The following is a 27,806-nucleotide window of genomic DNA, read 5'->3' as shown; positions in this document are numbered from 1 at the left end:
CCGCGCCCCGCCTCGCCGGCCTCCCGCGCCGGCCCCGCGCCCTCCTCCTCCTCCTGCTGCAGCCGCCGCCCGGCGCCGCCATGCCCGGCCCGGCCGCCGGCAGCCGGGCGCGGGTGTACGCGGAGGTGAACAGCCTGAGGAGCCGCGAGTACTGGGACTACGAGTCGCACGTCCCGAGCTGGGGGTAAAGCGCCGTGCGGGGACCCGCCCTCCCTGCCGCGGGAGGGCCTCGGCCCGTGGGGAGGGTTCCCTGATCCCCCGCTCCCGTGCTGGGGTGTCCCCGGGGGGCTGCGGAGGGGGAGAGGCTGGGAGAGGACCCCGCTCCCCGGCCTGCTGCCCTGTTAGTTATCCACTCTTCCTCCACCACCGCCTCTCTCCTCTTGGTGCCCGCAGCAACCAGGACGACTACCAGCTGGTTCGAAAGCTCGGCCGAGGCAAGTACAGCGAGGTCTTTGAGGCCATCAACATCACCAACAACGAGAGGGTCGTCGTGAAGATCCTCAAGGTGAGTATCCCGTTGATGATGTAGGGGCTTGTGGTGGCTGGGAGCAAGAGAGAGAGGAGCTGGGTTGGCAGGGCCAAAGAACTGTTGGATCTCTTTCTTCACCCCAAAACTCCTGTTTTCTCGTTAAGGACGTTGGGATGGTGTGTTTGGAAATGGATTTGGTGTCTTGCATGCTGTAGCGATGTTTTGATGTCTCCACCCCTCCTTGTCCAGCATAGCTCAGGGCTGAGAGTTCTTCTGGTGGGAGAGAGCTCCAAGTCCTGACATTTGAACAGCGTTGCGTGTTCTGCCTGTGTTTGGCAAATCATATCTGGCAATGCCTGTCTAAAACAGCCTAGGGACTGCCATTTCAACAGGAATGTGAAGCCTAGAGGGGGGAATCCTTCTGTTAATCTCTAGACAGCCGGCATGTGGCCTTTCCAGAGCCAGGCTGTGGGATGCTCAGCAGTTAAAAAAGCACCAATATTTTATATTCAGTCCTTTAGAGGATCTGATGTGGAAAAGAACTTAATCACAGTCAGACTACAAACACTATGGAAACTTCAGGGGTCTCAAGGAGACCTACCAAAGTTTGGCAGTGTTGGTGGCCTGTGTGCTGGTGTGTTGACCCTGGTGGGGTTGGGCTGATGGGGACCTTTGTGCAGCACTGGGAGGTTGTAGTTTGGAATCGCTATGCACGGGTTATACACTGCAGGGCATGTCTCACCGTGTTTGACACTGAAGCAACAGCTCACAGCAAGCTGTGCTGACTGTCCTAGCAGCACTCTGTGTTGGTGATCTCGGGGCAGGCAGGGGAGTTAAGACAGAGATGAAAGGTTAGAGTTGCAGTATGTTTGGTTCTGGCTTGGCTGACACTTGCGGCTGTCACTTGTTGGACTAGCAGCACTTGTCACTTGTTCCCCAAGAGCACGTGGGAGCCAGTGTCTGACCATGGGTGTCCTAAGAATTTGGGCACACATTCATCCACAGTGTGCAGGGGGTTCTGAGCTTAATGTGCCCCTGCAGCCACTGAGAAGAGCAGCTTTCCAGGACATGCATCTCTGCAGGGCTGTAGCCTTAAGGCACTCACTAGATCCACTCAGATGGCATGTCTGGCTGTCTCTGCTGACATTCCCACTCTCTCACTGTGCCTGCTTCCTTGAGATCTGCCTTAGCTTCCCAAAGAACTTGTCATGGTCCAGCCAGCACTCCTGGCAAAGGTATCATCTTCCATCTGCCTCTGGGAGGAGGCACACAAACCCCAGCTTTGGCTGTGGGCAAGGAGGTGGCCAGGTGAGCTGTTTGGGAGAGCCTCTGTGGCTGAGCCTGACGTCAGGGCAGAGTGATGAGGTTCACGTGTCCTTGCCAAGCCAGGTTCCTCTGGCATGCTCCCCCTCCTTTGGATTCTTTCTGTGGTTTGGGGTTTTCTCTTTTTTACAGCAGATGCAGGCAGGAGTTTTTGCTGTGAGAGAGTAGTCACAAGTGACAAGTGCAGAGCTGGATTTTACAGCAAGATGCCTTGTGGCTGGCCGGGGGAAACTGTGCACTTGTGCATGCTGCTCTGGAGCCCTCGATGGCCTCTTTGGGACTGCTGTGGTTTATTGAAATCCTAGGTCTTGTCCCACATAGAAAGGCACCACGAGGCTGAAAGGAGGCTGCAGGGAAAGTCATCAGAAACCCTGCTCCTTGCCTCTTCCCAGCCCAAAGAGCCTCCCCTGGAGCGATGCTGCTCTCCCTGTGGCAGCTGAACTCTGTCATGTCTAGGGAGCCTGTCAGCCTTGGACAGTGAGTCAGCCGGCAAGAGTCATCTGAGGGCAGCTGGGTGCTCCTTCTCCTTGGGGCCTGAATATGTTGCCTTAATGCCCTGCAAGCAGGAGACTGGATTGTCCCAGATATGAAGTGGATGGTGTTGCCACTGGTTCCCCTGGCTCTCCCCACTGACATTAACATGCAGACAGCATTCCTGTGAGTGAGCAAGGAAAAGCGAAGGTCCAGATAAATAAAGATGAACTTTCTCCTCAGTGGAAAGTGGGTCAGTGAAAAGGGAGTTTCAGAGCACCATGTTGTGTACATTATGAAAACCTGTGGAGTGTGGCAATAACATCACTCTGATCTGTGGAAAGTGCCTCTGGTTTCCTGTAACTAAACTCAAAACTTAATTGCAAACATAATTGCATGTATCTACAGGGGAGTCTTAGCAAAGGGGCTGGTGTCTCTGTTCCTCCTAACTGGGGAAAAATTTGGATTCTGTGAGATGAGAAATGCAACCAAAAATTTTCAGGTTTTTGTGTGATGCAGGGATGGGTCAAAGGGAAGTACCGTGGTTGGGCAATGGATGCAGCTGTTTAGCATAGTTGCTCCTTTCTCTTTAACATTTTTGAGAATACAATTTATGTTAGAGTGAGTTTTAGCAAGAGTCACTGTCTTGATATCTCAGCTTCATGGGAAGTCACTGGTATGTCTTCCTAGCCTTTGCTCTTAGAAGCAGCTTGTCCTTACTGAGCTCAAGCTAGCACATAGCAAGTACTTCCCCTGCTTTGGTGCTGTACTACCTGAACATCTTGTACCATCCTCCACAGAGGTCAGGAAATTTTATCACCCTTTGATGCAGAACTGAGCCACAGAGATTTCCTGTGTGACTCTGGGCAAGTCCCTTAGCCTCAACAAAGCTGAGAGTAGAGCGTAGTCCTGGTTTAGGGCTGCATGAGGGAGAGAACTGCTCTTCCTCTTAGGACAGCCATTTGCCTGGCATGCTCCATGAAGACTTTCACTTTGGACAAGGCCAGGGACTGAGGGCTCTGGTTGGTACCACAGTGCTCTCGGCCTTTTGGGCTTCCATAAAACAATGTGTCCTGTTTCCCTGGCCAGTACCCAGCATTTCCTTTCAGTTCTGCTACCCCAAGTGCAGGACCAGGCATAATCCTTCAGGAAAATGGGATGTTGTTAGTTGTGGTCATAACATGTATCAGCAAAGGAAGCGAATTTAGATCATGCAAATGACTTTGACATTACCATTTTCTGGATCAAGTGCCTTACAAATATGATGCTCTTAATGTCACTTTTCCTGGGAAAATTCTGCAGCTCTTTTTTAAAAAGGCATATGAAGCAAGCAGGTTGCTTCTCACTCCACTGCAGCAGGACATCAGGATGCACTGTGTAGGATGGTGTGTGCAAAGCAGTGGGGCAGGAGCCTGGTTTGCCACACAAGACACCCCATGCCCAACATCCTCCAGAAGCTTTTATCTTGAGCAGTGAGGCAGAGGACAACTGCCCCCCTTTTCAATGTGTTCAGAGAGGAAAGAGTGAGAAGGGTCTGAAGTGTGGGGACTCTGCACTGTACTGACCTTCCTACCCCACAGGTTAGTAGGACATGGAGTCAGCCAGCAGCTGTGCTCTGCAGTCCCTCACTGGCGTTGGAGGTTCCTGTCTGCTTTTTGATCTGGCTGGCCTGAGTACAGCTGTGGCCCTGCTTCCTGCCTGCCTTGGGGCAGCCCACACCAGGAAGGGGGAGTGTGTGAAAGTGTTCTGTACGTGTTTTCATGTCGTGCTTAAATCTGACGCTAAGGGTTGACTCCCAGGATGAGGCCTGACATTCCTCAGCACGTACAAAGGAAGTTTAAGACATCCCTGTTGCTAGTGAGTCGTGTGTTGTCTACATGCAATGCAGGTATCTAAAGCAGCTCTCCTCTTCCATATCTTACCACACAGAGGTTTTTGATGGACCACTGAGGTCAGTCTGTGCTGTCTCTTTGATGAACTTCTCATTTTGTTTTTCTGCTAATGCAGCTCCAAAATGTCTCCCAGCATGCCTTTAAAGTGAATCCTCTGTTCTGGGTAACAGTGTTCTTGGAGGATGTGAACAGTGTTGCAAGTTGCCACTGTAAAAGCCAAAGGCTAAATTTACACATTGCTTGTAACTGCTACAGGTGACACCATGTCATGAGAATGATGCTGTTATAATGAGTTACCTGCAATTAATGCTGGTGCTGAGTGTTGGCTGTACCACCTGTATAGGTGTGTCCTTCACCACCCAGTCTCCTGTACTGCCTCCATCCCTACTGCACCCCCTCCATGGGGTGGAGATTACAGCATCCATGTTGGCAGGTCTCTACAGGAGTCAGGAGTTATCCTGCTTTTGTGATGCACCTATATGTTCATGTATGCTCTACTTGCCTGCAAAGCATTAAACCCATCAAAAAGAGGCTGTTTGTCTCCTAGTGTTGTTACTCTGCATGGGTGGAGGTAGGGGAAGAATGCAGGTGAAAGGAGAGGGACCAGTGAGATGGAGGTCCTGCAGCAGTGATGAAATAGCCTTTTTCTCCTTTGGTGGCTTTTGTCCCTCTGTGCTGAGTCCATGCACTGGAAATTTCAACCATGTACATGGTTTCACAAGTGCATTCTTGCTTGTTTGGCTTTGTTTTTCCCCTGTTCCCCCATTTGGGCTGTGTGAAGCCTCCCGAGCTGCTGCTTAGACCAGGCACTCTTGGAAGATCCTGCCAGTTATCACTCTAGTAACTAGAGAACCAAGTTGGGATGATAGCTCTGCTAAGTTTTCTTCTGTCTCTACAAGCTTTAGAGCCCACATACATCAGTTTGTTCTAGAGGGGAGGCTGAAATGACTCTCATGCTGGCGTGCAGAAGGGATTGCACAGGGAAATAGGATTGGATGCTGTTGGTCCCTCAGGCTGGAGCTTTTGACTGCATCAGTGACCTTCCACCAAAGCCGTTCAATGCCTTCTCCTGGTAACTCTGTCTCTTGCTCCTCCTGCATTTGCATGCACTGAACCAGCTCCCCCTGGCCCACTTCCTCCTCTGGCAGTCTTGAAATGAGCCCTTTTGCAAGAGAGATGGGTACACAGCTTTTGTCTTTCAAACACTAGTTTGAGCTTGGCAGAGTTGGCTGCTGGAGTCTGGCCTTTTATGAGCTGAGACCAACTGGGACAGTACTGGGTGCCTTGCAGAGGCCTGGAGATGCAGCTGGTGACTCTCGTGGTGGTGGTGTAACATCAAGGAACTGATGAGCTGCAAAGCTGCAGCTCCCACCTGGGGAAGGCTGAGATACAGCCTTGTGTCTGCTCGCAGGGGGCTGAAGGAATAATTCCCATCCCATGGAATGGTGGTGGTGGGGATCAGGGCTTGGTCCTCACGTGTCTCATTTTTAGTTGACTGCAGAATTCTTGATGTATCATGGGCAGTTCTGAAGCCCCAGGAGGGCTGTTTTGAAGTGTGCCATGTTGGAATGAAAAGGATTCTGAAGGAAAGAATGAAGCTGCCTTCAGAACACATGCCGGAATATTCTACCAAACTTAAGTATATTTTATTTAACTAAAAAGCAATAGTACTTTTGTACTTTCAAGGTATGTTTTTCTCCCCTCTTTTCTAAAATTCAAGAGCAGCTCGCAAAAGTTTAAATTTCCACAATGGAAGTGGTAAAATGCAAACAACCAACAGAATGTTAACATAAGTGGACTCCTCGATTTTGTAGCTCTTTGGAATACGATTATTTGATTTCCCAGCTGATGTCTGGCAAAATAAGCAGAGCTGCTCTGAATCCAATTTTCCTATTGAGCAATTGGTGTTGGACTTTATAGGCCGATTATTGTGATCCTTTCGATAATACTTGCTAGAGACAAATGAGCTTCTAGTGCCAGCTTTTAAATGTTCAAAGCCTGTGGCAGGGATGCTGCTCGAGCCTTTTGCTGGTCCTGGATGTTGTGTGTTCAGATCTCCCTGGTTCACTGGAAGCATTGTCGTATTTCCAGGCTATTCAGGCTTGGTGAGCAAAGAATTGATTTTTTTTTTTTTTTAATGGGGTGATGGAATACATTACTTTAGTTTCTCATGGATTTGTATCTTTTGACTGCTAAACCTTCTTTCCTGCTGTGCTAACCCCAGTTTTGTTTCAGAGCACCTGCTGGGCAAAACCCAGCACCTTCTGGGATTCCTTCAGAGCAGCACGTGTGCCCCTCAGCTGGCAGCATGTGTGCACTGCCAGGCTGCCTGCTCTGGGCTAATGTAAAATTATTTTTATGCTTTGGACTTAACTCGTATTTCACATGCCTTCCTGGTCACCGCTTTTCTTTCACAGTGAGAAAATGCGTAGAGAGCTTTGGGTAACAAATCTGATTTCTTTCTTTGCTTGAATTCAAGCAATGGGTCCCCAGGTTGTCGGGGAAGGCTGGAACTGGAGCATCTGACAGAAGAGTGTACTCCCTTTGCTTTAGAAACCAAGCAAAAAAGATGTTTAACCAGGCAGCCATTTATTCATTCAAGACAGGAAGTGATGGTTGCAGTCTTTTATTTAAAGGTTTATTTTAGCAAACAATGTTAATTTTCCCAGCTGGTGTTTGCTGCAGCTGGACTCCTTCCCTGCTTACAACTTTACATGATCCTGTGGAAAATGCCCCAGGATCTGTTCTCTTGATCACAAAAAGGTGTTTTCTTCTGGATCTACCTGACTACAAAGCTTGTGTGACATTTTTCACCTCTGCAGAGGGATAGCTTTACACGATGCTCCCCAGTCTTTGGGCAAAGAGAGTTGGGATAGCTCTGGTCACTTGTCACTGCCTTTTCTATCTGACTTTCAAGTGAACTGAAGCATCCTTATCCATTTGGCTGGTAGGGTGGGAAACCTGCAGCCACCAAAGGATAGGTGGCTGAGGATAGTCAAGTGAGAGCTGCTGGGTCCAGCAGAGACCATCCTCCTGTGGCTGGAGGTCATCTTGTCCCCTCTGCTCTGGGCACTCAGCATAGTGGACAGCTGTGAGCTGCATGTTTTGTCTCCAAAATCCACAGCCACCTCACTTCCATTTTGCCTGAGGAAGGAAGCAATTTTCTGGGAAACTGGAAAACTGGCTTGTGCTAGACAGTAATGTTGTTCTAAGGGTACTGATGCAGTTGAGGTAATTAAACCCCTCCCAGTGTAGACACGGTTAAACTGAGACATGTCTTTTAGCCTGGTTTCCTATGGAAACGAGTCTTACGCAATCCTGCTGTCTGTCAGCCTTTCTCCCCCTCCTCCCCCCAGTAGTTTTTGCACTGGTTGGCCAATTTCAACCAAATGCGACAGAAGTCTCCAAGCTGTCAAGTTGGTACAGATTTCATGGAAGTAGGTGTTTGCACAGAGCAGAGGGACTGTGTTGGAGCCTCTTTCAGAGGGAAGGGCTTTGACCCGTACTGGTCATGGGAGAATTCCAGCATGGAGGAAAGCCTTGAAATACCTCTGGTGTGGGAACAGATGGAGTTGGAGGCTGTACCTGTGTAAAACATTGCCTTGCAAACACAGGCAGATCAGACTCAGGAGCAGTTAATTTTGTCGAGGTGCCTGCTCCTTTCCTCTGCTGGAAATCCCCCTCCCAGTGCAGGAGGACTGGCCTGTGTAGGAAGCACAACCTGAAATGCTGCTGTTCATAGCCTGGTTTAATAAAATAGCCTTAAATGAGTATTGTTAAAAATACTCTGACTGCAAGGGCTGGTGTTTTAGAAGCTATCCCTGCTGGGAGAGGCAGATGGTTGGAGGCCATAATAGCTTCAGTTCACATTTAATCCATGTGTGTTTGGAGTCAACATCCTTGGAGAGACAGATCGGGTGACTCTGTGAGACAGTTGTAGCAACCCAGACTTAATCCTGGTGTGTGGCTGATATGCTGCTGCCAGCCTGTAGTTTCAGCTCTACTGGGCTATGGGACATGAGGGAAGTCAGCAAAGTTTCTCTGGTTTGAACAGTAACTCACCAGTTACCCCCAGTGCAGTGCTGGCCATGTGTTGGAGTGGTTTTCACCAAGGTGTTTGACTTGCCAGATGGAAGAGCTTGGGCTTGGAATCAGGTACTTGGGCTTGGAATTGGTTACTGGGCAAAAACAGAGCCCCAGTGATGTGTCCTTGGATAGCACATGGTGTTTGCAGCTGTGGCTGGGGCAGTGGTGTGGGACCTGTGGGTACGAGGTGGTGAGAGGCTGGGTGGGTGAAAGCTATGCAGGGTTGCAGGCCAGGAGTCACCACTGAAATGGGGAAACTGTTCCCCCACATTGCTCTCTCTGAGGACACTCCTAGGCAAAAGCTTTTCCTCCAAAATGACTTCAGCCTGTGGCATTTCTTTTGCCTCATCCTTGTTTACCTAGTGGTGGAAAACCCCACTCCGAGCGCTGGCTGCGTGCGGGGAGAGCATCTGAGGGTGCAGGGCTTCCCAACTCCAGCCCTGCCTGGAGGCTTGTGGGGCCCTCGTCCCAGCCCACAGCTGATGTGGAGATGGTGTGACCAGCCTGGCCAGAGCTCTGCAGTCCTGCAGCTTAGCAGGAAAAAGTGCAAACAGCAAATGGCTTTTAACTCTTCCCTCTTGCTGAGACAGTGTTTGTCCGAGTGTCTTCCCTTGGTGATGTCAGAGATGCTGCTGGTGGTGATTATCTGCAGGCATTTCATTTAAAAAAGACCAACTTTCTTCTCTCCTTTTTTCTAAAAGTTACTGATTTTGTCTGCTCTAGTGTTTAGTGTGTGGTGGGTAAGGGTAGATTTCTGATGGAGATAACATAGAGCATAATTTTCCCATCCTGCAAAAGGTGAAAGAAACATGTGGAAGTGACTGGAAGACAACAACTTCTGCCCCAGTGGGAGCAGTGGTTGCTATGGAAGGAGAAAAGGGAATCTTGGAGGGATAGAGAGATATCCTCCCCTACCTAGCTGATGCAAAATGTCCCTGAAATAACTACAGTGCAAAGGAAGAGGTGTTTCAAAGTGGGCTTTGGGTTCTCTTGGCTGTGTTCAGGGACTGTTTCAGCTCCCAATCAGGTGCAAGTGTTGCAGCAGAGAGGCTGGAAGGCATGTCTGTCATAGCCAGGCCATTCAGGGAGCACCTTCAGGATGTCAATGCCTCAATTCCTCTTTGAAGTTCCTTGGAAAACAGCTTGTGTGTGCATCTGCCTCACTGGACAAGCGGAGTAACCAAATTACATCCTGTAATTCCATCTTGGCCTTCTGGTAAGATCTGTGCATGTGGGTGACACAAGGGCAGTGTCTGTCTCCATGCTGACATAAATTAAATTAGTTCCTAATGAAGCATCCTCCTCTCAGGTTCCAAGATGTAGCCCTCACTCTTTCTGGTTTACATGCCCCTGCTCTGGCTGATTCTCCCTTTCTGTCCAAGCTCCCAGGAGCTCCAGCATTCTCTGGGTACTGCCCTGGGGCTGTTGGTCGCCCACTCCCCATCAAGCTCTGCCCAGCATGGCTCCAGCTTTGACAGCTGCGGTGGCCTTGCTGCCATTTTCCACAGTGGCTTTATGAGGTGCTGACGCTCCCTGTGCTGGCATTGGTGTTATTTTTGGCACTTTGCTTCAGGCTGAGATTCTCATCTTTTGGCTTTAAAGTCTAGCTCATGCCTTTTAACTTGCAAGAGAAGAGCAGGATTCGAATATGAAGGTTTCAGCCACCTGAAGAGCCTGGAAATACAGCATATTTTATCACTTACATAAACGCCATATTTTCCCACTATATAAAGCCTTCTGTTCCTTCTCCTGTCTGCTCATACATTTCTGCCAGGGGTCTGAAAACAGGGGTTGCCTTGAATTTGTCTGTAAGGGGAGTATGAGTTGTCCCATCAGCACTCTGTGGCCATCAGAGAAGTGGGAGGCTGTGGCAGAGGTGAGGTGGTGAGCATGAGCTGTTGAGCTCCTGTGGCTCCTTGTCCTTCACGCAGACATCTGCTAATGTGTGTTACTTTGGGAAGGTGCCTCATACCTTTGCCATTCCTCATCACACCCCTCCACACACACCAGACTCAGTGCCAGATGATGAATGTTTTAGAAAGCTAAAAGTCTGGAGAGGAGTGTTTTCATCAGCAGCCTCAGAGATGGGGCTTTACCAGCAAAGGGTTTTACCAGTCCCTGCAAGATGTCTCTGCAGTTCTTTTTAGTGGTACTGGTGGGGCAGGAGGGGATGTTGCAGCTGTGGAATGAAGGTCTCCTAGACTTGGTGACTTGCAGCTGGTGCTGCCCACACTGGCCAATAGCCAAGGCTCATTAAAAAAGTCTCACCTCTTATCTGCTCTGAACTGCCTTTCATTTCCAGCAGGCACAGAGCTAGGGTTGTCCTGGGAGTGGATGAGTTACAGAAATGATCATTTGCATTGAAGTGAGCTACTGGATCAGCAGAGTGTAAAAGCCAGCCCAAGCTCTGAGCCTCTGCCTTGGGAGCAGCTGTTCTTTGTCAGTCTCCACAGGATGATGTCCAGAGGAAAGCTTACTTTGCAAAGAGGGCTCCTGAGACTGAGCAGATTAGAGGAGGAGTCAAAACTGTTTAAAATGTCTTTAGGCTTTAAAAATAATCATGGTTATGGATGCAGTGGCATGCAGTGCAGTTGGCTCTGTGCATTTCGGGTGGTTGCAAGTGAGGCACAGCAGTGTCTGAGCTTACAAGTAATCTTGGTGTTGGAGACTTTCAGGTTATTGTTTCATAGGACTAAAGTATTCATTGAGCAACAGGTTGAAAAGTGAAAGACTGGTTAGTGTTGGTAAACAAAAGCCGAGCTAGGTCCACCATGCTTGTCCTGTGACTCTGAGTGCACAACATGAATCAGTATGCTGAGGTTACCACACAGCAGTCCAAGGCACTTTTAACCACAGTTACTGGAGTCACAGTTCTGTTTGTCTGCAGTGGTTTGATTGTCCCCTTGATGCGTGGAAGTGTTTCATGGATGAGAGGGAAATCCTAATTCATGCAAAGTGTCTGTCTCCTCTTTGGTGCTAAAAATGTTCCCATGTGAGGGTGGGAGCAGAGAGAGGAGGGGAGGTGATGTGTTCCAGTCAGAATCAGTGGCAGAAATTAGTGCTAATTTCTGAAAGGACTCTCACTTCTAATTTCTTTTGTCTATTTAAGCCAGTGAAGAAAAAGAAGATAAAACGTGAGGTTAAGATTCTGGAGAATCTCCGTGGTGGCACCAACATCATTAATCTGATTGACACTGTCAAGGATCCAGTGGTAGGTGCCTGTGTTGGGGGGGTGTGCTGGGATTGCCTTCCCACCAGCTGGAGGCATGGCTGGTTGGTTTGGATGTGCTCCTCTTCCTTTCAGTGTTCCCCAGACTCTTCAACACCCCTTCTGTGTCCTTCCTGAGTTGCCCCAGCTGATGGGGGAAAGTTTTGAAGTCCTACAAATTTTGTGTAAGAAAGTAGAGCCTGTAGCCTTCTAGCTTCTGTCTGGCATCTGGAACCTAAGTACCAGCCAGGGCAAATGGATGTTAAGCACTTTAATCCTTCTGGTTGCTGTCCTACCCAGTGACCAGTGGTCATGTCATGGTCTGCACTCCCACAGTTACCCCATTCCTGGGGAGTTTTCCGTGACTGGCAGCTGGCTGAGGGCTGTGACTCCCAGCTCCTGGCAGCCCTGGTGGGGAAATTCTGCTGCAGTGTTGGCAGTCCTGGCTGACCTCTCTCCTGGGAGGCCTTAGCTCCTGGTGACAGGTTTTGCCTTGCCCAGTGCTCTCTCTGTTCCGTGGTGTGGGGGAGCAGTGCTGGCCAAAATGCCGAGTTGGTGTTCAATGTGTGGGGTATAAGCAGGGCTGCACTTTCCATATCCTGCTCCCACCTTCCTGTCCCTAGTGAGGGCTGGGCAGGAAGCAAAGGCTTTCTCAGGTCTCTTGGAGCCAAAGAAAGGTCAAGTGTGTATTTTAAACCGTGACTTTTTCTCTCTTGCAGTCAAAGACCCCTGCTCTGGTGTTTGAGTACATCAATAACACAGATTTTAAGGTGAGTTTGCCTGAGTGTGGAGGACAGAGGCTTCCCATTTCTGTAAAATGCTGTGATTTTCATATAATCCTCAAGAGCTGGGGGGGAATTTAGAGTTTTCACAATTGTCAGCTTCACTTTTCTTTCTCCATGTAAATCAGAAACCTGTTAATGGGCTCTAGATGAAAAGGCATAAAATGTTTCTGTGCTGAATGTCCCAACTCTGAGGAGTAAGGTCAACAGGTTGGATATTCTTACTCCCCTCTCAATTTAGTAATCACTGCTGTGCTATATATTCAGCCCAAGTTAATCCCTGAGCTGTAGTGCTCTGTTTACAGCAGTGCAGTTGATGGAACTGGTATCACTGATTTATTCTGGAATCCTTCAGATTTGGGAACTGTGGGGTGGCAGAGGCTGGAGAGCTCATTTCCCACTGCTAGTGGGCCTAGTAGTGAGGGATTGAACATTCTTGAATACATCTTAAGAGCTTTTTTTTTTTCTTGTCTGAGGCTGCAGCATATTCCCAGCTCTTCTGATGTCTGGGGGCTCCAAGGGATATTACTGTTCCCAAAATTAGGGTCCTGTCTGAGTGCAGCTACAACTGCCTGTGCTTCCAAAATGCTTCCAGACAAAAGGGATCTATAATTAGCAGCCACACCTATCTTAATGGTATCTTTGCTTCCCCCATGTGAGCCTTTACCCTAAATCACTAAGTCAGTGGTGGAGAATTAATTGAGCAGTTGCCATTAGAAAGCCAGCAGTCATCCCTCTTGCTCCATTCAAGGGTCTCTTTCATTCCATGTTATGGGATGGTGTTTTTTTCTTCCTTTCTGTCCCAGATCATTATGTAGGTACAGGTTTTGTAGGAAGCAGATGTACCAAACACCCAGAGAAGGATTTTGGGCTGGTGTTGGTTATAAAGAAGGCTGCTGGCTCACAGATCAGCTCCTGCAGCCCTGCATGCTGAGGGGCAGCACATGTAGTTCTGTCCCTCTGGGGTGGGCCTTGTGAGCTGGATCCTGCCGGGTGGGATGTATGTGTGTAGCCTGAGCTGCAGCCATGCTGCAGTGAAGGTCTGAGTGCTGCTTAATCTCATGTAGAGATACACTGCAGGAGCCACAATAACAGCAACTTGCAGCAGCATCTGCCCTGACAGCTCTGGGTGGGGAGAGCACCCAGATGTTTACTCCATCCAGTAAACAGCCATGAGAGGAGTGCTCTGTGGTGACCTCTCAGGACTAATTAAAGCAGGTTTGGTTTGCCTGGGCTTTGTTGACATCATCTGGGCTGTGCCAGTGCCTTGTGTGTTGGGAATGTTCCCCTATGCCTCTGTGACCCACAGCCTCCTTGTAAGGCTGGTCCTAGAAGTTTTTAACTTTCTGTTTAGATTCCTTTTAATTATTTCATTGATTTTTATTTTTAATACATGTCTTGAGATAAGCTACATTGCTCAGGCATTGGTACACCTTGCTGAGGATTGCTTTGTGTGTCTCCAAGTCCAAATGTGATTACACCACTCTGACATGTCCTTAGAGGAAAAAATTATCCTCAATGATATCCCCCAGAAACTGAACTGTATCCATGAAATGGAGTGTTCAGCAGTACCTTGAGGCTGGTGGCCAGTAAGGGACTCTTAACTGAAAATGCTGGGCTCGGGGTCCATGGTCCTTTGGCCATCCTGGCCACATGGAGAGCCAGGCTAGGCACTGCTGCAGCCAGTGAGGAGCACTGGACTGGCCACTGCACAAGAGGCAGTGCTCAGCTCTGGCTGTTGCATTAGAAACAACTACATGAGCTTGCAGCAGACTTCTCTAGGCTCCTGGGAGAAAGCCTTGCTCCTTGGGGAAGTCCAAATTCACAGCTCTACAAGTCCAAGACAGAAAGTATTGATGCTTTTGATGCTGATTGGTGCAAGGCAGGAATAACTTGTCTTGGGAATGCAAGTGTGTCCCCAGGGCATGCAGTGTGGCTTCTTGTGTTCAGAGCTTATTTGTAACCTGAATTTCCCTAGCTGTGTATGGGGTGTGTGGGTTGTTTTATGCTCCACTCCCATGAGCTGTCTGCCTGTTTGAGTAGGTTCTTGGGGCTCCAACTAATTGCAGATTATAGAACTGCTTCTACTGAGGGTGCCTGTGGGTGTCTTCTTCTATACAGAAACTCCCAAGATGTCTCTTCCCTTGCTCTGAAGTGCCAAGCAGAGTGCAGAGTATGTGAGACCACTTGTGTTGGAGGTCTCAGCTTGCTCTGTACCTCCACACGTGAAGCAGCTGGATAGCACCCAGTCATTGTCCCCCTGCTCCATAGTCCTTATCTCCCTGGGCAGTCAAGTTCTGCTGGACTTAAGTGCCACATGAGCTAATCCAGGTGACAAGGACCTCTTCTCTTTGTTGGGATGTGGCTGTTGCTGATGTGCCCATCTCTGTGTTGACATCTGGATTCAGCAACACTGATGAGAGCCAGCATGTCACTGGCAAATCACCTTCAGGGTGTGTGAGGGGTTCCCAGGGCAGCTTGTGTGGCTGAGGGCTGTGACTCCCAGCCTGCTGGCAGCTCTGGAGGGGAAATGCTGCTGCAGTGTTGGCAGTCCTGGCTGACCTTCCTCCTGTGAGGAAGCCTGGGAGGCCTTAGCTCCTGGTGACATGTTTTGCAGGTGGTTGCTGACCACTCCACAGGCTTTCATTTTTCTCTGTCCTGTTGGCAGTAGTTGCTCACAAGCTTGAATGTCTACTCAGTTGTCTCCTTTCTGGAAGTTCCTTTCCTCCAGCATTCTTATTTTTTGCTTTGATGCTAATACTTTGACCCCTTTGCCTGCTCAAATGGCAGAACACTGTTCCTGTCAGTGCACCCATGGAAGTGGCTGCTGGATTTCCTCAGCTCTCTGTGCCTGGGCAGAAGCTGCAGTTCTGTGGGATCCAAGCTGTGGCTGATCCCAGATCAGAAGCACAAGCTTTTATTTCACTATTCTTAAATGATGGTATAAACAGGAGACTTAGGTGATACCTCCCCAGAGCTGAGTACATTTTCTTAAATTACCTGTCTGGGTCCCTTCTGGAGGTGACAGCACTGTATTTGCCAGGAGGATGAGCTGGAGCCAGGCTGGATATGTATTCTGCTGGGTGAGGACAGCAGCTTATGTACAGGGTTAGTGTTTCTCTTCAGACCTGCTGCATTACTTGTCATCTGAGAGCATTCAAGCTCCCCACAGCAATTTGCCTTAAATGAAAGCTGCAATGCAGAGCCACATGCAGCTGAGGAGCCATCAGCGAAATTAAATGTTTTTGCTAATTGGTTTCAAACTAGAAATGAGACGCCTGCACTTCAGCCACTGTCAGCTGTCACGTATTTTGTAAGCATACCTGGTACTGTGCCTTTCATTGCCCCAAAGAGGCAAATGGGGACAGAGACAGGTCTCAAGGAGCAGTTCTTGGTTGGGTTTGCTCTAGCAGGTTTGGAGCTGAAGATGAGATGAGCAAGAAAAGTGAGCAATGGAAGGCTGCTTCAGGATGTTCAGCCTGCTGGAGTTGAGGGTACAGTGGGCTTTTGAGTCAAGTCTTCCACTTCATCTGCACTTTGGTGACTTTTCAGGCCCAGTTGCTGTGAGGGAAATGTGTGCATGGGTTTTATCCTTGTACATCCAGGGTTTGTTTAAAAAAATGGTTGTTGCCCTGCATAAGCAGTGCAGAAGTAGAAAAGATTCTCCTCCCTTGTGTGGCTGCCAAGACTGGATGCTTTGGGAGCTGTTTTCCTTTTTTTTTCTTTTGTTACTGCTGCTGCCCTGCACCCCAAAGCAGCGTGTCTCCTCGCAGCCACCCTGTTGCTCTGCAGATGCTGCTTCCTGCACGTAGCCAGCTGTGTTGCTCACTCAGGGGAGAGGAATAAGCATTTAACTCCTGTCAGCCCCATGCTGGGCGAAGTGTGTCTCTGCCTCCTCGGGCACTAACGGGATTGGTTTATGATTGGTTCTCTGATGTGCCCAAAATATCACCGAAAGCAGGAGAGAGGTAGTGGCTGCCTGTGGGTGGGTTTGGCCTTTCCTAGTGCTCTGTATGGAGAAAGGAGACCAGCCCAGGTCTCTGAGGCCTCATGGGATCCTGAGTGCTGAGCAGATGTTTGAGCTGGGTCTGAGTGATCCCCACAGTGATGTTTCTGATAATCCTATTCCACAGAGACAGCTGTAAGAACAGAGCATGGGGCATGCCTGCAAAGGAGGCGTTTGTCCTGCCCTGCTACGCTGGGCAAAGGGGATTTGGAGCCCACTGTCAAAGCCTGCCTGAGGCAGCTGCCTGTGCAGGACCCACTTGCAGTGGAAACCTTGGCTCTGTCCTTCAAAGCTGTGTGCATTCACTGGCTGCCTGCAGGGCTGAGCAGGCTCCTGCAGGGACTGTTCCTGTGGTGAGCAGAGCTGGGCACTGCTGGCCACACTGCTGGCCTTGGCACTGACAGAGGTCAGAGGGGCTGGGTTTCACAGGCAGCTCTTCTAGGGAAATCTGTTGAATGCTGTTTGCCCAACAGTGTTTGGGCTTATCATGGCCCAGTGCTGAAGGCCATGAGCCAGAGAAGCAACAGCATTGCAGGTCTGAGAAGAAAGACATTGGTGGCCTCCCTTCCATCCCCTTCCCACTTAGAGGCAGCAAGAGGCAGAGAGCCAGGGAATAGGGAAAATGAGGCCTAGTCTTGTAATGCCACTGCCTTTCCTGCCCTCGTCCTTCCCCAGGTGCATCGATGTTGCCAGGTGAAGTTGAACAGGGCAGTGAATGCCAGAAAGACATGTTTTACATATTTCTTGCAGTGTTCGTAACCTAGGAAGCCATTTAAATAGACCTCTGGAAGGACTCAGCTGTCCTCTGCTGGCCCTGTGTCCTGCATCAGTTGTGCACAAGTCAGGAAATCCATCCCTGCTATGGTTCTGTAGCTTGTGGCTATGTCTTTTTTGCTCCCTGCTCACTTGTCTGCTTCACTGGGTTGCTCCAAAGCATTAGGATCATCCCAGCTCACGAGAATACAATGCAGTTGTGTCCTGGAGGCTGTTAAAGCTCTGTGTGTGTAAGTGACACTTGTATGTTGTCAAATGATTTCTGATTTTGGGGCTGGGCAGGGGCTGTTTGCAGATGGCCCTCAGTAAGGCAGGAACCTGAGGATCTCAGCATGGGCCTGGAGGGGATCCAGGGCCAGAGCTGCTTTTTTGGAATGTGAATTTCAATCCCTTGCTCTGGGATTTTTCCTGAAGCTGCCAAGCAGTGCCTGTGATGGACAGCGGGTTCCAGTGCTGATGCAATTGGTGATTTGTCTGAGCTATGAGATGATCCTTGTTTGTAAGAAAGGGCAGAGAGGTCTGGTCCCACTGCTGCCCTGTGTGTCCTTCCTTGCTCTGCCCTGGCATCTTGCCTTGCTTTCTCTGGAAGAGAGGACAGCTCAACAAGGTTGGGCTGACTCTGCAGCCTGTGACAGATACAGAGCAGAAGGCAGATTTGGGGCCAGCTGTGCCTGGTGTGGGAGCAGCAGGAAGATGAGTTTTCCTGTGCTGGTGGCACAAGGCAGGTTAAAGTGCCCCTTGGAGCTCTGTCACTTCCATATGAGCAGCCACAGAAGGACACAGGAAAGGAGAGTGGTGGCAGTGAGCACTTCCCCACAACTCAAGTTGTGCTGTCCTTGGTCCCACAAGCATTCCTGTGCTCTTCAGTTGCATTAGCCTTTACCCTGGGATAGAGGGGAGCCTCTGTGGCTCTAAGGCTGGCTCTCTTCTTTGTGCTTCCCAACTCCATGCTCCTTAGATTGATGTTTTCCTCTCCTTTTCACACCCTGAACACCTGGACACCTTCCCATGTGTTCCCAGCCCACCTTCTCTGAATGCTGTTGTCAGTGCTGACATACAAAGTCATCACAGCAACTTGACAACAGAAAAAAAGTCACAATTTTATGTGCCTCCTCCAGAGCTTTTGCTCTGTCCCCCTTGGACAGACAGCCTGCCCATCTCCTACTGGAAAGTTGTGACAAGTATGAATGATGCCAGTAGCATTTCACAGGAGCCCTTTCATCCTTTCTAGATTTCCTGGCAGGTCTGAGATCAGGAGAGCCTTTGGGAATGGTAGCATTCATAGGGAATCTGGAATGGGTCAATTATTGGAATGGGTCATTGATCTGGAATGAGCAGTGGAGGCAGGTGGGGTGCAGGAAATAGAACTATTCCAAAAATTGAGTATTTATTTTTTCTCTCTTTTTTTCCCTCCCTCCCCAAATCTTTTTCAGCAACTGTACCAGATCCTGACAGACTTTGATATTCGGTTTTATATGTATGAGCTGCTTAAGGTGAGTGGCATTGCACATGACAGTCTGGATGGGAAGACCAGGAACGAGAGTGGCAGTAGTGGGGCTCATGGGGCATTAAGAGGTTACTTCTCTTGTGTTCAGTGCAGAATCCAAGTCTCATAACCTGGGAAGGTTTGGGAAGAGATTAGGTTACCTGGCTTGTTGCTGTGAGGTATTGCAGCCAAGCTGAGGGCCTTTGGTCACCTCCAAAGAGCCTGTGATTCTCTGAGGTCTAAAGTGTTTGTGATTGTGTCACCAGGTAGAGCTGTGCTTGGTCTCTCTATGACTCTTGCACCATGGGGCTGCTGTGAGGAAAATCAACTCCCAGAAAAACATCCAGAGCCAGGACAAGGCCCTTGAGGCAGAGCTGGGGAATTGTGATGCTAGGGAGAGTAGAAGAGAGGGATTGGCAGCTCCAGGCTTTCCTCTGCTGCAGTATTCAAATGCAGCCCCACTAGTTATGCCAGCTGTTGCATGTAACATCAGTGTTTTCCTTTGACACCTCCCAGCCAAAGCTTTCCTTGCCCCTCTGATGAAAGGTGAGGAGTGCCCTAAATACCTCCCCTTAACTAGCCTAGCTTGCACTTCCCCATGGAAATTCCCTCAAGGAGACATGGCAGGTCTGTGGGATGTGCTGCACTGGCTCTTGGGGGTCTCCATCTGCAGGACAGGGGAGGCAGCAGGGCACAAGGGAGAGCTGACAGGTTTGACCCATCCCAGGGCTGTTCTGTGCTGACCTGCTGAGCAGCACCTTGGCTGTCTCAGTTCCTAGCAGGGCCTTGGCACTTCTGGGCTGGCACTTTGCAGCTCCCATGCTTCTGGAAATGAGTGGGACAGGCTAGGAATGCCCTTTGTGCTCCAGGACATGATGACTGAAGGAGACTTCCTGAAACAGATCCAGTGGGCTCAAGGGAGGCTTTCTTCTCTTCACCCCCATGCTTGCCCACCTCTCTGGAAGGGAAGGACCTTCCTACTGGATGTTGGTAGTGAGCCTGAGGCAGCCTGGGATTAGGATGGGAGGGGTGATGAAGTTTAGTTGATACTTGTGCCTTGGCAACATAAGACACTAGAAGAGCTTCATCCCTGGAAGCAGTCTGTGTGACCTGTTCCAGATCTCCTGGACTGGAGGTCCAGGACCACTGCTTGCTGTGAGTCCTGTGGGCTGTGAGGCCACGTGTCACTGCAGGGCAGTTCTCTGAGGCCTTGCTGTGATGGAAGCTGTTGCCTCCTTGCTTCCCACTGTGGCACAAGCCCAAGGACAGTGTTGCTTCCCTGGCTCTGGTGTCTTGGATATTGAATGACTACAAGCTGTACCCTCTTTCCGTGCTGCTGGAGATGCCATAGCATCTGATAGATGTTGATGGATGGATCTCCCTCCCCTTGGAGATGAGAAAACAACATTCTCACCCCCTTGCTCAAGGGAACAGCTGCGTTGGGGGGGCAAGCGGTGCAAGGTCATGGAGCTGGGGAGCTTATATGTGCTCCTGCCTACAAGTTTGAAGCAGCTTTGCTCTCCCTCATGTGCTATCACTTGCCTTTCTTACGTGCAATTTGGCTTAAATCAGCAGGGCAGAGGTGACTTTCTAGCTTGAGTGTATTTTGGGACACAAGTGGAAAGCCTCACTGGAAGGCCATAAAACTGCATGCATGTAGGAATCATTCCCTTTCTAGGGAAGAGAGCCTGACCTAGGAAGCACAGGGCTACCCAGGTTGGAGCACTGGGCTTGTCACCAGGTGGGACAGCTCTCTGCATTGTGTTCTTCAACAACTGTGCAGGGAGCTCAGGGAACACTTGTGGCTGCAGTAGGGCACAAGGTCCCTAGTCTTGTTGCCAGCTTGTCACTTTATCAAGTGCAGCATAAAAGCTGAAACTGCTCGTTTCATGTGCCAGGGTTATGGCACTTCTTGTGAACTCTTGCTTCTGCCTGAGAACTGTCTGTTACATTGGTAATGCTGTGCCCGTGGTTACAGCCATGTCTGTTGTGTGTGTGTGTGTCTGCCAGGCCCTGGATTACTGTCACAGCATGGGAATCATGCACAGGGATGTCAAACCCCACAACGTCATGATAGACCACCAACAGAAAAAGGTACTGTGACACCAGGGCTTGCAAGCAGGGGTTTTCCAGGGAAACTTGAAACTCTGCTGCCTCTGTACCCATAGCCCTGGCAGCTACACATACCCCTCTAACCTTTCTTTACTGGCTCCCCTCCACCTGTGCCAGCATCAGGAGATGGTCAAAGTCCCACAGGAAAGCACCTCAGTGGGAGTCCATGGCTTCCTCACTGCTGGGGTGTGCTGGTTAGACCACAGGAAATGGGCAGCACAGGGGCCTACCCCACCCTGTCATGGTACTTGTATCGCATTGAGTGCTGTGTGTGCCTGCCCCAGGGACCTGGAATTTGTGTCAAGGAGCTAGTTGGTGGTCCACAGGTCCCTCTCTGTCAATCAGCAGTGGCTGTACAGGCAATGCAAGGTGTATAAGGAAGGGAATCTCTTACTGGAGTCCTTCCCTAATAAGCAGGTTGTCCATCCCAGCTGTGGGGATGGTCTGCCTTGCAGGATGTGCTGAGCCCCTCCTACCCCATTTTCTGCTCTCAGTCCCCAGGTAAAATCAACACTGCTTTCATGCCAGCTCTTCTAAAGAATGGGATAAGATATTTGCCTGTTCCCTAGTACTCGAGGACCTGGTAGTGCTGGTAAGGAGCCAGCTGCCCAGCAGTAACAGTGTGCTTGGACTCAGAAGGCAGTGGAGCTCTCTGAGCTGGGCTTTGCCCCACCAGCTGATGTTAGGGGAAAGGGAAAAACCTGATCAGAGAACTGCTGAGAGCATCTGCTGTCCACAGAGGGCCTCCCTCCACCCTGGGCTCCACACTTACACCAAGGGATTGAGGTTTGGCCAATGTGGCCATCACCTGCCTGGCTGGTGACTCTGTGTCTCTGTTGCATGCTCAGCTGCGGCTCATAGACTGGGGTCTGGCCGAATTCTACCATCCAGCTCAGGAATACAATGTCCGTGTGGCCTCTAGGTACTTCAAAGGACCAGAGCTCCTTGTGGACTACCAAGTAAGAGTCTGTCTCCTCCTTGCTATCTATCCAGTGATAACACTTGTGGCTGCACTTTAGCCACCTTTGGGTTGTCTGGTTTTGCCTGTCAGGGCATTGCCTGGGTTGGAGAGAGGCTGGCTGTGAAGTGCAAAGGCTGAGGCTGCCTGTGCTTGTGGGGAACCAGGCTGTGGTGAGTGTGCCTTTTCTGACAGCTTCTCCTTTTCTCCCTCAGATGTATGACTACAGCTTAGACATGTGGAGTTTAGGCTGTATGCTGGCAAGCATGATCTTCCGAAAGGAGCCCTTCTTCCACGGCCAGGACAATTATGACCAAGTAAAGACATTGTTACCTGGCTTACTTTGTGAAAAGTTTGTCCCCAGTTCATCTCTGTGTATAGTGGGGAGGCTCTGGGGATGGGACTGCCAGGCTGGGAGGATGCTGCTGTGTTTGGTTGAGCCATCTCTGATTTTGCTGCCATGTGTAGGAAACTTGTTTTCTGCACATCTTGCAAAAGCAAGCTTCAAGGGAGAAACTCCTTCTGTCTGGATGTTTCCAGAAGGAGGGCTCTTAGATTTGGGCAGCTCTGCCTCTGCAAAAGAGTGGTGGGCTGCCCTTCTGCTCTCTGAACATGCCTTTTGTTCCAGCTGGTTCGCATCGCAAAGGTCCTGGGCACAGATGAGCTGTATGGGTATCTCAAGAAGTACCACATAGAACTGGACCCACACTTCAACGACATCCTGGGCCAGTAAGTGGAGAAGTGAAATGCTGCCTTTTTTTCCTTGTAAGCACAGAGAGGGAGATAAACTGATGTCTGTACCCTTGAGGCACTCTCAGCAAAGGCCTGCTCGATCTTCTGGATAACGGTGTTGCTTGCAGGCGTCACATCTAGCTGCTCATGTCATCTCAGGAAGTCACTGAAATGCAGGCTCTTTCCTTTTGTGCCTCCCATGATTTATAAGCCATCCCCTATTTCATCTCTCTCCTGCATGTTCACATCCTTTAAGTGGAGATGTAGAAACTGCAGTTAAGTGTGGGCTGATTGACTCAGAGTCTTCCAGTTGAGATTTCTGAAAAGGACAAGTGGAATGGATGGAATAGTGAGGACAGCTTATGTGAGGCTGGGATTAGTGAGGACAGCTTCTGTGAGGCTGGCTGGCAGGCCAGACCAGTTCTAGTCCCAAGAGTGTCACCCTGCCTGCCACATGGTGTTGTCTAGTCCCTGTAGACAGAAGGGAATGTGCAGTGTTGTGCCTTTCCTGGCACAGGAGATCCATACAACTGTGTACATAAAGAAGAGGATCTTCCACCTTTGCCAGGTGTTTGCTGGGCAGTAACTTGTGCAAGGAAGAGCTGTGGGCTGTTATCACAGCCAGCCATACTCAGAAGTGGCTGATGGCAGGTGATTCCCATGGGACATCGGGGTAGTGCTGTGCAGTGACAGCTGGTCCCTTTGCAGGCATTCCCGGAAGCGCTGGGAGAACTTCATCCACAGTGAGAACAGACACCTGGTCAGTCCTGAAGTCCTTGACCTCCTGGACAAGCTGCTGCGATATGACCATCAACAGAGGCTGACTGCCAAGGAGGCCATGGATCACCCCTATTTCTGTGAGTCTGTGCAGTAGCTGGGGCCAGCAGGGATGGAGTTGTGGGGGCAGATTTTGGCTCCCCACTCTGCAAAAGCCTTAGCAGCTCTGTGCAGTTTGAGGGCAGTTTCTCTGGAAGGATTTGCCTGGGTGGAGCTTCCGCTTTATTAAATGCTGTTTCCTTTTCCTGCCTGGTGTGTCTCCTGCAGATCCAGTGGTGAAGGAGCAGTCCCAGCCCAGCTCAGAAAATAATGCTGTGCTCTCCAGTGGCATGACAACAGCACGATGAGGACTGGAAAACGACGGGTAATTCAAGATGTTTACAAATAAAAGCAAAACCTTCGGTCACACAGTGAAGGGAAAAGAACCAAGGACCCCCCCCTCCTTTCCCTCCCCTTTATACTCGGCAGAAATCTAACCTTGGGGGGGGTCTTAAACCTCAGTTCCTCTCTGGTGGTTGTGGTTAATGTAACTCTAACCCTGTGGTACCAAAGCCCTGGGCAAATGGTCTTGCAAGAGCTAAATATGTAGTGATATCCCCAGGGTTCCACACAACTGATTCTGGTTCACATCTCTATGGATCCTTCTCTTCCTTCTCAGTCCAGCCTTCCCCACCATGTTGGTGGGGACAAATTGGTCGTTCCACCATCAGCCCTTAGCATGCCTCTTTCTAAACTTGCCTTTCTGACTTGTAGACTCTGAATGAACCAAATTCAGGCTGGGGGTCAGCAGGTGCAACTCTGTTTTGAGGTCCAAGTCTTTACTGCTCACTCTGGGCTTGAATTTGGCCCTTGAATTCCAGTTTCAATTGTGAATGCCGGGGTGGTTGGGGGGGAGGGAGGGGGAGTTCGACAAAAAACAACCCACAAACCCAGCAGCATCTCGGGATTGGTTTGGAGCATTAAAATGAAGGCACTGATCCGAGTTGCTGGGGAGAGGAGATCCCCCCCTCCAGTGTGTTTGACAAAGGCTCGCTCTGAGAAGAAACTCAATAGACCTGCTTTGGAAACTTGTGAATGTGAGGGCTGCTCTTGTGGCAGGAGAGGGGAGGGACTATCCAGACTTTCCCACCGAGCTCAGGAAAGTCAGTGTTGCAAGATTTCTTGTGATAGGTGTGCAACCACGTACCTCATGACGTGGCTCCCATGAGAATTCGTGCCAGACGCAGACTTGAGCCAGAGCACAGCTCTGGAGCGGTTCAATCCAGCACCGCAGGATGGAGGAGTGGAGGGGAGGCTGGGGAGGAGAGCACAGGGAGGGGGGAGGATCAACAAACAGCGGCGTCAGGGCGGGGGCTGTGCAGCTACTGATCCAGGCCTTGGGATCCCACGCAGCGTTTTAACAAAGTCAGCCATTTGTTGAATTCTGGGGTGCCGATCCTCTTGGGGGGTGGGGGGGTTCGTCTTATGGGTTCTTGCATCAGATCCCTCAATGGCTTTATAGCCCCACAATTCACAGTTGCCTCCTCTACTTGTTCTGTGTGTAACTTCATCAAGTGGTTCTGGTGACACTCAAACCTAGACGCTGGAGATAGTGTTTTCCCACCAGCACCTAAACACAGAATTCCTTCTGCGGCATTGTTGAAATAGTTAATTTTTTATAAGGTTGCAATGTTTCTATTTGAAACATCTGTTTACATTCCATATTCCAATAAAGTTCTATTGGCATCGACAGCAGGTCAATCCATTTGTATAATTCACTGAAACCAATAAATATCTATACGTCTGAACGTCTGCCGTCTCAAATCTATGGGATAGCCAGAAGGCCTGAGAGCTGGAGGCCTTGTCTCCTCCAAGAGGGCAGGTCAGCTCTTCTAGCCCCTCTTGTCTGTGTTTTTTTGGGATCTCTCACTCAGTCTTTGGTTGCAGTTCTTCCTGCTGTCAGCCCTGAGAGTTTCTCTGGGGCAGATTGTCTCCGCTGCCCTGGGGTCACAGAGGAGGTGTGAGGGTTTGGGCATAGCGTGGGGCTCAGCTCTTGTGCTCCACTGGCCTCAAACAGGCGCTGCCTGAGGGACAGACCTGACTGTTGTTATCTGGTGGGTCAGACCAGGTCACCAATGCATGGCTGGAAATCGGGGTTCTCCACCTGTGTACCCCCCTGATCGTCTGCTTTCAGCCTGCGTGGATGGCTTTGTCTAAAGATGTGCTGAGTAGGGAGTAGCTGTCTCCTTGCACCTGGGGACATGGGGACTGTCCTGGGTGTCTGGGCTGAGGAGCAGCCTGTGATTGCTGCCATCCTGCAGGGCCTTGCTAACATTTGCTCTCCTGCAGAGGTTGCTGAAGGCATTGGTGAGTGTTCCCACCTCTCTTCTTCCATCAGCCCGCCCTCCTGGCTGCCTGGCCTGAGGGGCAGGGCAGTGCCTTGTGCTCTTACACTGTGCCAGTACCAGCAGGGTTGGTTTGGGGTTTTAATATCAAGTTTTGAATTGATTTTAAATATCTATTGAATTGCTCCATTGAGAAGTGGATGTTTCTCATGGCCCATCCAAGTTGCTATGGGAGAAGCTTGTCTGTTTTCCAGCTCTAGTGTGTTGGTATTCCCAGCTTCTGGAGGGGCAAGGCAGAAGAGGTGGGGAGAAGAAAAATGGGTTGAGTGGGGGAACTTTGATAGCACTGTGATAACACTGTGAGTGTGCTGCATATAAATGCTTGACAGTGTCTGAAGCTGATGGTGAAATTTCAGGGTGGTGCTTGGAGAAATACCTGTTCTGTAAACCCGAGTTGGGAATTCTTTCCTGGTATCCTCAAGCAGAGGAAGAGAGTTGCTCTTCCAGAGACTGAAATGGCTTTCCCTGGTTGCAGTAAGTAGAGAGGCTGGAACAACCTGCCCCTTATCTCCCCACATCCCTACCCCAGCTCTAGGGTAGGATGAGCAGTGACAGATTCATCCTGGAGGGAAGCAGCAGCTGAGCAAGAGTAGTCTGGGAATGAGGAGGGTGTGGAGTCTCCTGATCCAGGGCAGTGGGGACATATGACTGCAGTTTGTACCAGTTTATCTCTGCAGCCAGTGGCTCTTCCAGCACTCAGAGCAGGAAATCCTTCTCTCCTCTGGACCTTAGCAAAGCATTCTCCTGGCTGTAAGGTCAGCTGTAAGGACAGCCAGGAGCTGGGGAAGAGTGCTTTGTACCTAGGAAGTTAAGAGGACTGGGGAACATGCATCTTCATCTTTTTCCCCTGGAGAAAGTTAGGAGAGTCCTAGTGCATGTTCCTGGCCTTTCAGCTGGCCTGGCTCCAGCTTTCTAGCAGAGGTAGAGCATTGGTTTGGCTGAGTGCCTTGTGAGAGGAAAGGCTCAAAACTGAGCCCCAGCAGCCACTGAGGGATGCAATAGGAAATGGATGCAGCCAGCAGCTTTGCCAGCTTGTCTGTTGCAAGTGTGCTGGGCATGATGAGTGCTTTTAGTGGAATTATGAGAGATGTTTGTGGTAGTGGAGGGAAACTCCAAACAGTAGGTCATGGAAAAAAAGTCCAAACTTGTGTCTGGCTGTCTGTGACAGTTCTGCTTTGCTGGACTGCATCTCTCTCTTGCCTTGCTCAGCTCAGCCTTCCTTTCTCACCTCTCCCAAAGCAGGCTGAGGTTTCCTGCTGTCCCCAGATCCAGAGGGCCATGGAGGGTGCGCCTGGGCCTGGCTGGGGGTGGGGTGGCAGATACGGGGCAGCGTGCCCAGCCATCACCTCACGGAGCTCCGTGTTGAGCTGGCAGTGCCCCGCAATGCTCACTTCCCTCCTCCCGTCTCTCCTCAGGTCCGATGCTGTTGCTCCCAATTTTCCATAAGCAGAATGAGAACCAAATCAAACGTCCTATCGGCGCGGTAGAGCGACGGCGGGCGGACTGCGCGGCGCGGGCAGGGCTCAGAGCGGGGCACACGCCTGGCTGGACGGCACTCGCCTCGCTATGACCGCAGCCCTTCCCTCCGAGTGTTAAAGGTTCTTCTGCCTCTGTTTCCTTGTTGAGCTCTTCCTGACCCAGAAAGCGTGGAAATGTGAAGGGTGTGCAAAGCAGTTGTTGGTTAGTCGTTCCTTCCTCTGTTCCGGCTGTTCCCCCCCAACCTCTGATGGACCATGGTTAGACAGCTTGTGCCTGTCTCTTCCAGGACATGGGGGTTGCAGGGGATATAGTATCGTGATGGACAGTTCTATACTATAATTAAAAGAATTCTATATTGTTGAATAAAAGTTTTAAAAGAAGCATGCAAGGAGGAGTATTCAGTGGGGAGGTAGCTGGAGAGTGCTGGCAGAGTGAGCTGTTCCCTGTGCCCAGCTAGGACAGGCTGGGTGAGGAAAGCAAGAGAAAATTGTACAAAGTCAGTGTGGGCAGAGGCAAAGGAGCCACTTGCCACCTTTGGAGATATTTCTCCTTTCCCTCCTTAGGCCCCCACACTCTTCTGAAGGTGCATGCCTGGGTGGTGGCCTTAGTGCTAATACTGGTACCTGTTTTTGCCAGCCTTGGGAGGGCTTGGGCATGGCTCTGTCTCTGAACCACCAGAGCTCCCATCTCTTCCTCTTTCTTGAGCTTAGGCTCTCCCTCCTCCCCAGCACCATGACCACAAAGCCGTGAGCCTGCAGGTCCTGCCCAAGGACCACTGCATTGCAGGAGTTCCTCTCAGATGTGGTCCTTCACTGGCAGTGCTCAGGAGAGTCTGTCTGCAATAATGGTTGTTGGCCAAGCTGGGCT

General features: G+C 50.3%; 1 protein-coding gene across 2 annotated transcripts; it reads left to right on the top strand.

The window, feature by feature from the left end:
• CSNK2A2 (casein kinase 2 alpha 2) lies at window positions 1-27,327 on the top strand. Of its 2 annotated transcripts, XM_053987819.1 has the most exons (12): window positions 1-184; window positions 394-505; window positions 11,351-11,452; window positions 12,169-12,219; window positions 18,445-18,504; window positions 20,508-20,591; window positions 21,458-21,568; window positions 21,783-21,884; window positions 22,196-22,296; window positions 23,008-23,156; window positions 23,344-23,440; window positions 26,876-27,327. In XM_053987819.1, exons 1-11 carry the CDS (start codon window positions 81-83, stop codon window positions 23,421-23,423), a joined length of 1,056 nt encoding a protein of 351 aa, XP_053843794.1. In that variant the 5' UTR covers window positions 1-80; the 3' UTR covers window positions 23,424-23,440; window positions 26,876-27,327. The 2 variants fall into 2 exon arrangements, with proteins under 2 accessions (XP_053843794.1, XP_053843793.1); XM_053987818.1 differs by lacking the exon at window positions 26,876-27,327 and having other exon boundaries at window positions 23,344-24,863.
• Window positions 27,328-27,806: the final 479 nt, after the last annotated feature.

Source organism: Vidua macroura, chromosome 11 (assembly GCF_024509145.1).
Source record: "Vidua macroura isolate BioBank_ID:100142 chromosome 11, ASM2450914v1, whole genome shotgun sequence".
Taxonomy (NCBI): Eukaryota; Metazoa; Chordata; class Aves; order Passeriformes; family Viduidae; genus Vidua; species Vidua macroura.
This window is presented reverse-complemented; position numbering and strand designations above follow the sequence as displayed.

What these genes read in the sequence shown, in the direction of transcription:
- CSNK2A2 (XM_053987819.1), top strand. Translation starts at nt 81, where the DNA reads ATGCCCGGCCCGGCCGCCGGCAGCCGGGCGCGGGTGTACGCGGAGGTG. An exon ending in TCAATAACACAGATTTTAAG is followed by an intron (nt 12,220 to 18,444) that starts GTGAGTTTGCCT and finishes AATCTTTTTCAG; the next exon opens with CAACTGTACCAGATCCTGAC. An exon ending in AGCTCCTTGTGGACTACCAA is followed by an intron (nt 21,569 to 21,782) that starts GTAAGAGTCTGT and finishes TTTCTCCCTCAG; the next exon opens with ATGTATGACTACAGCTTAGA.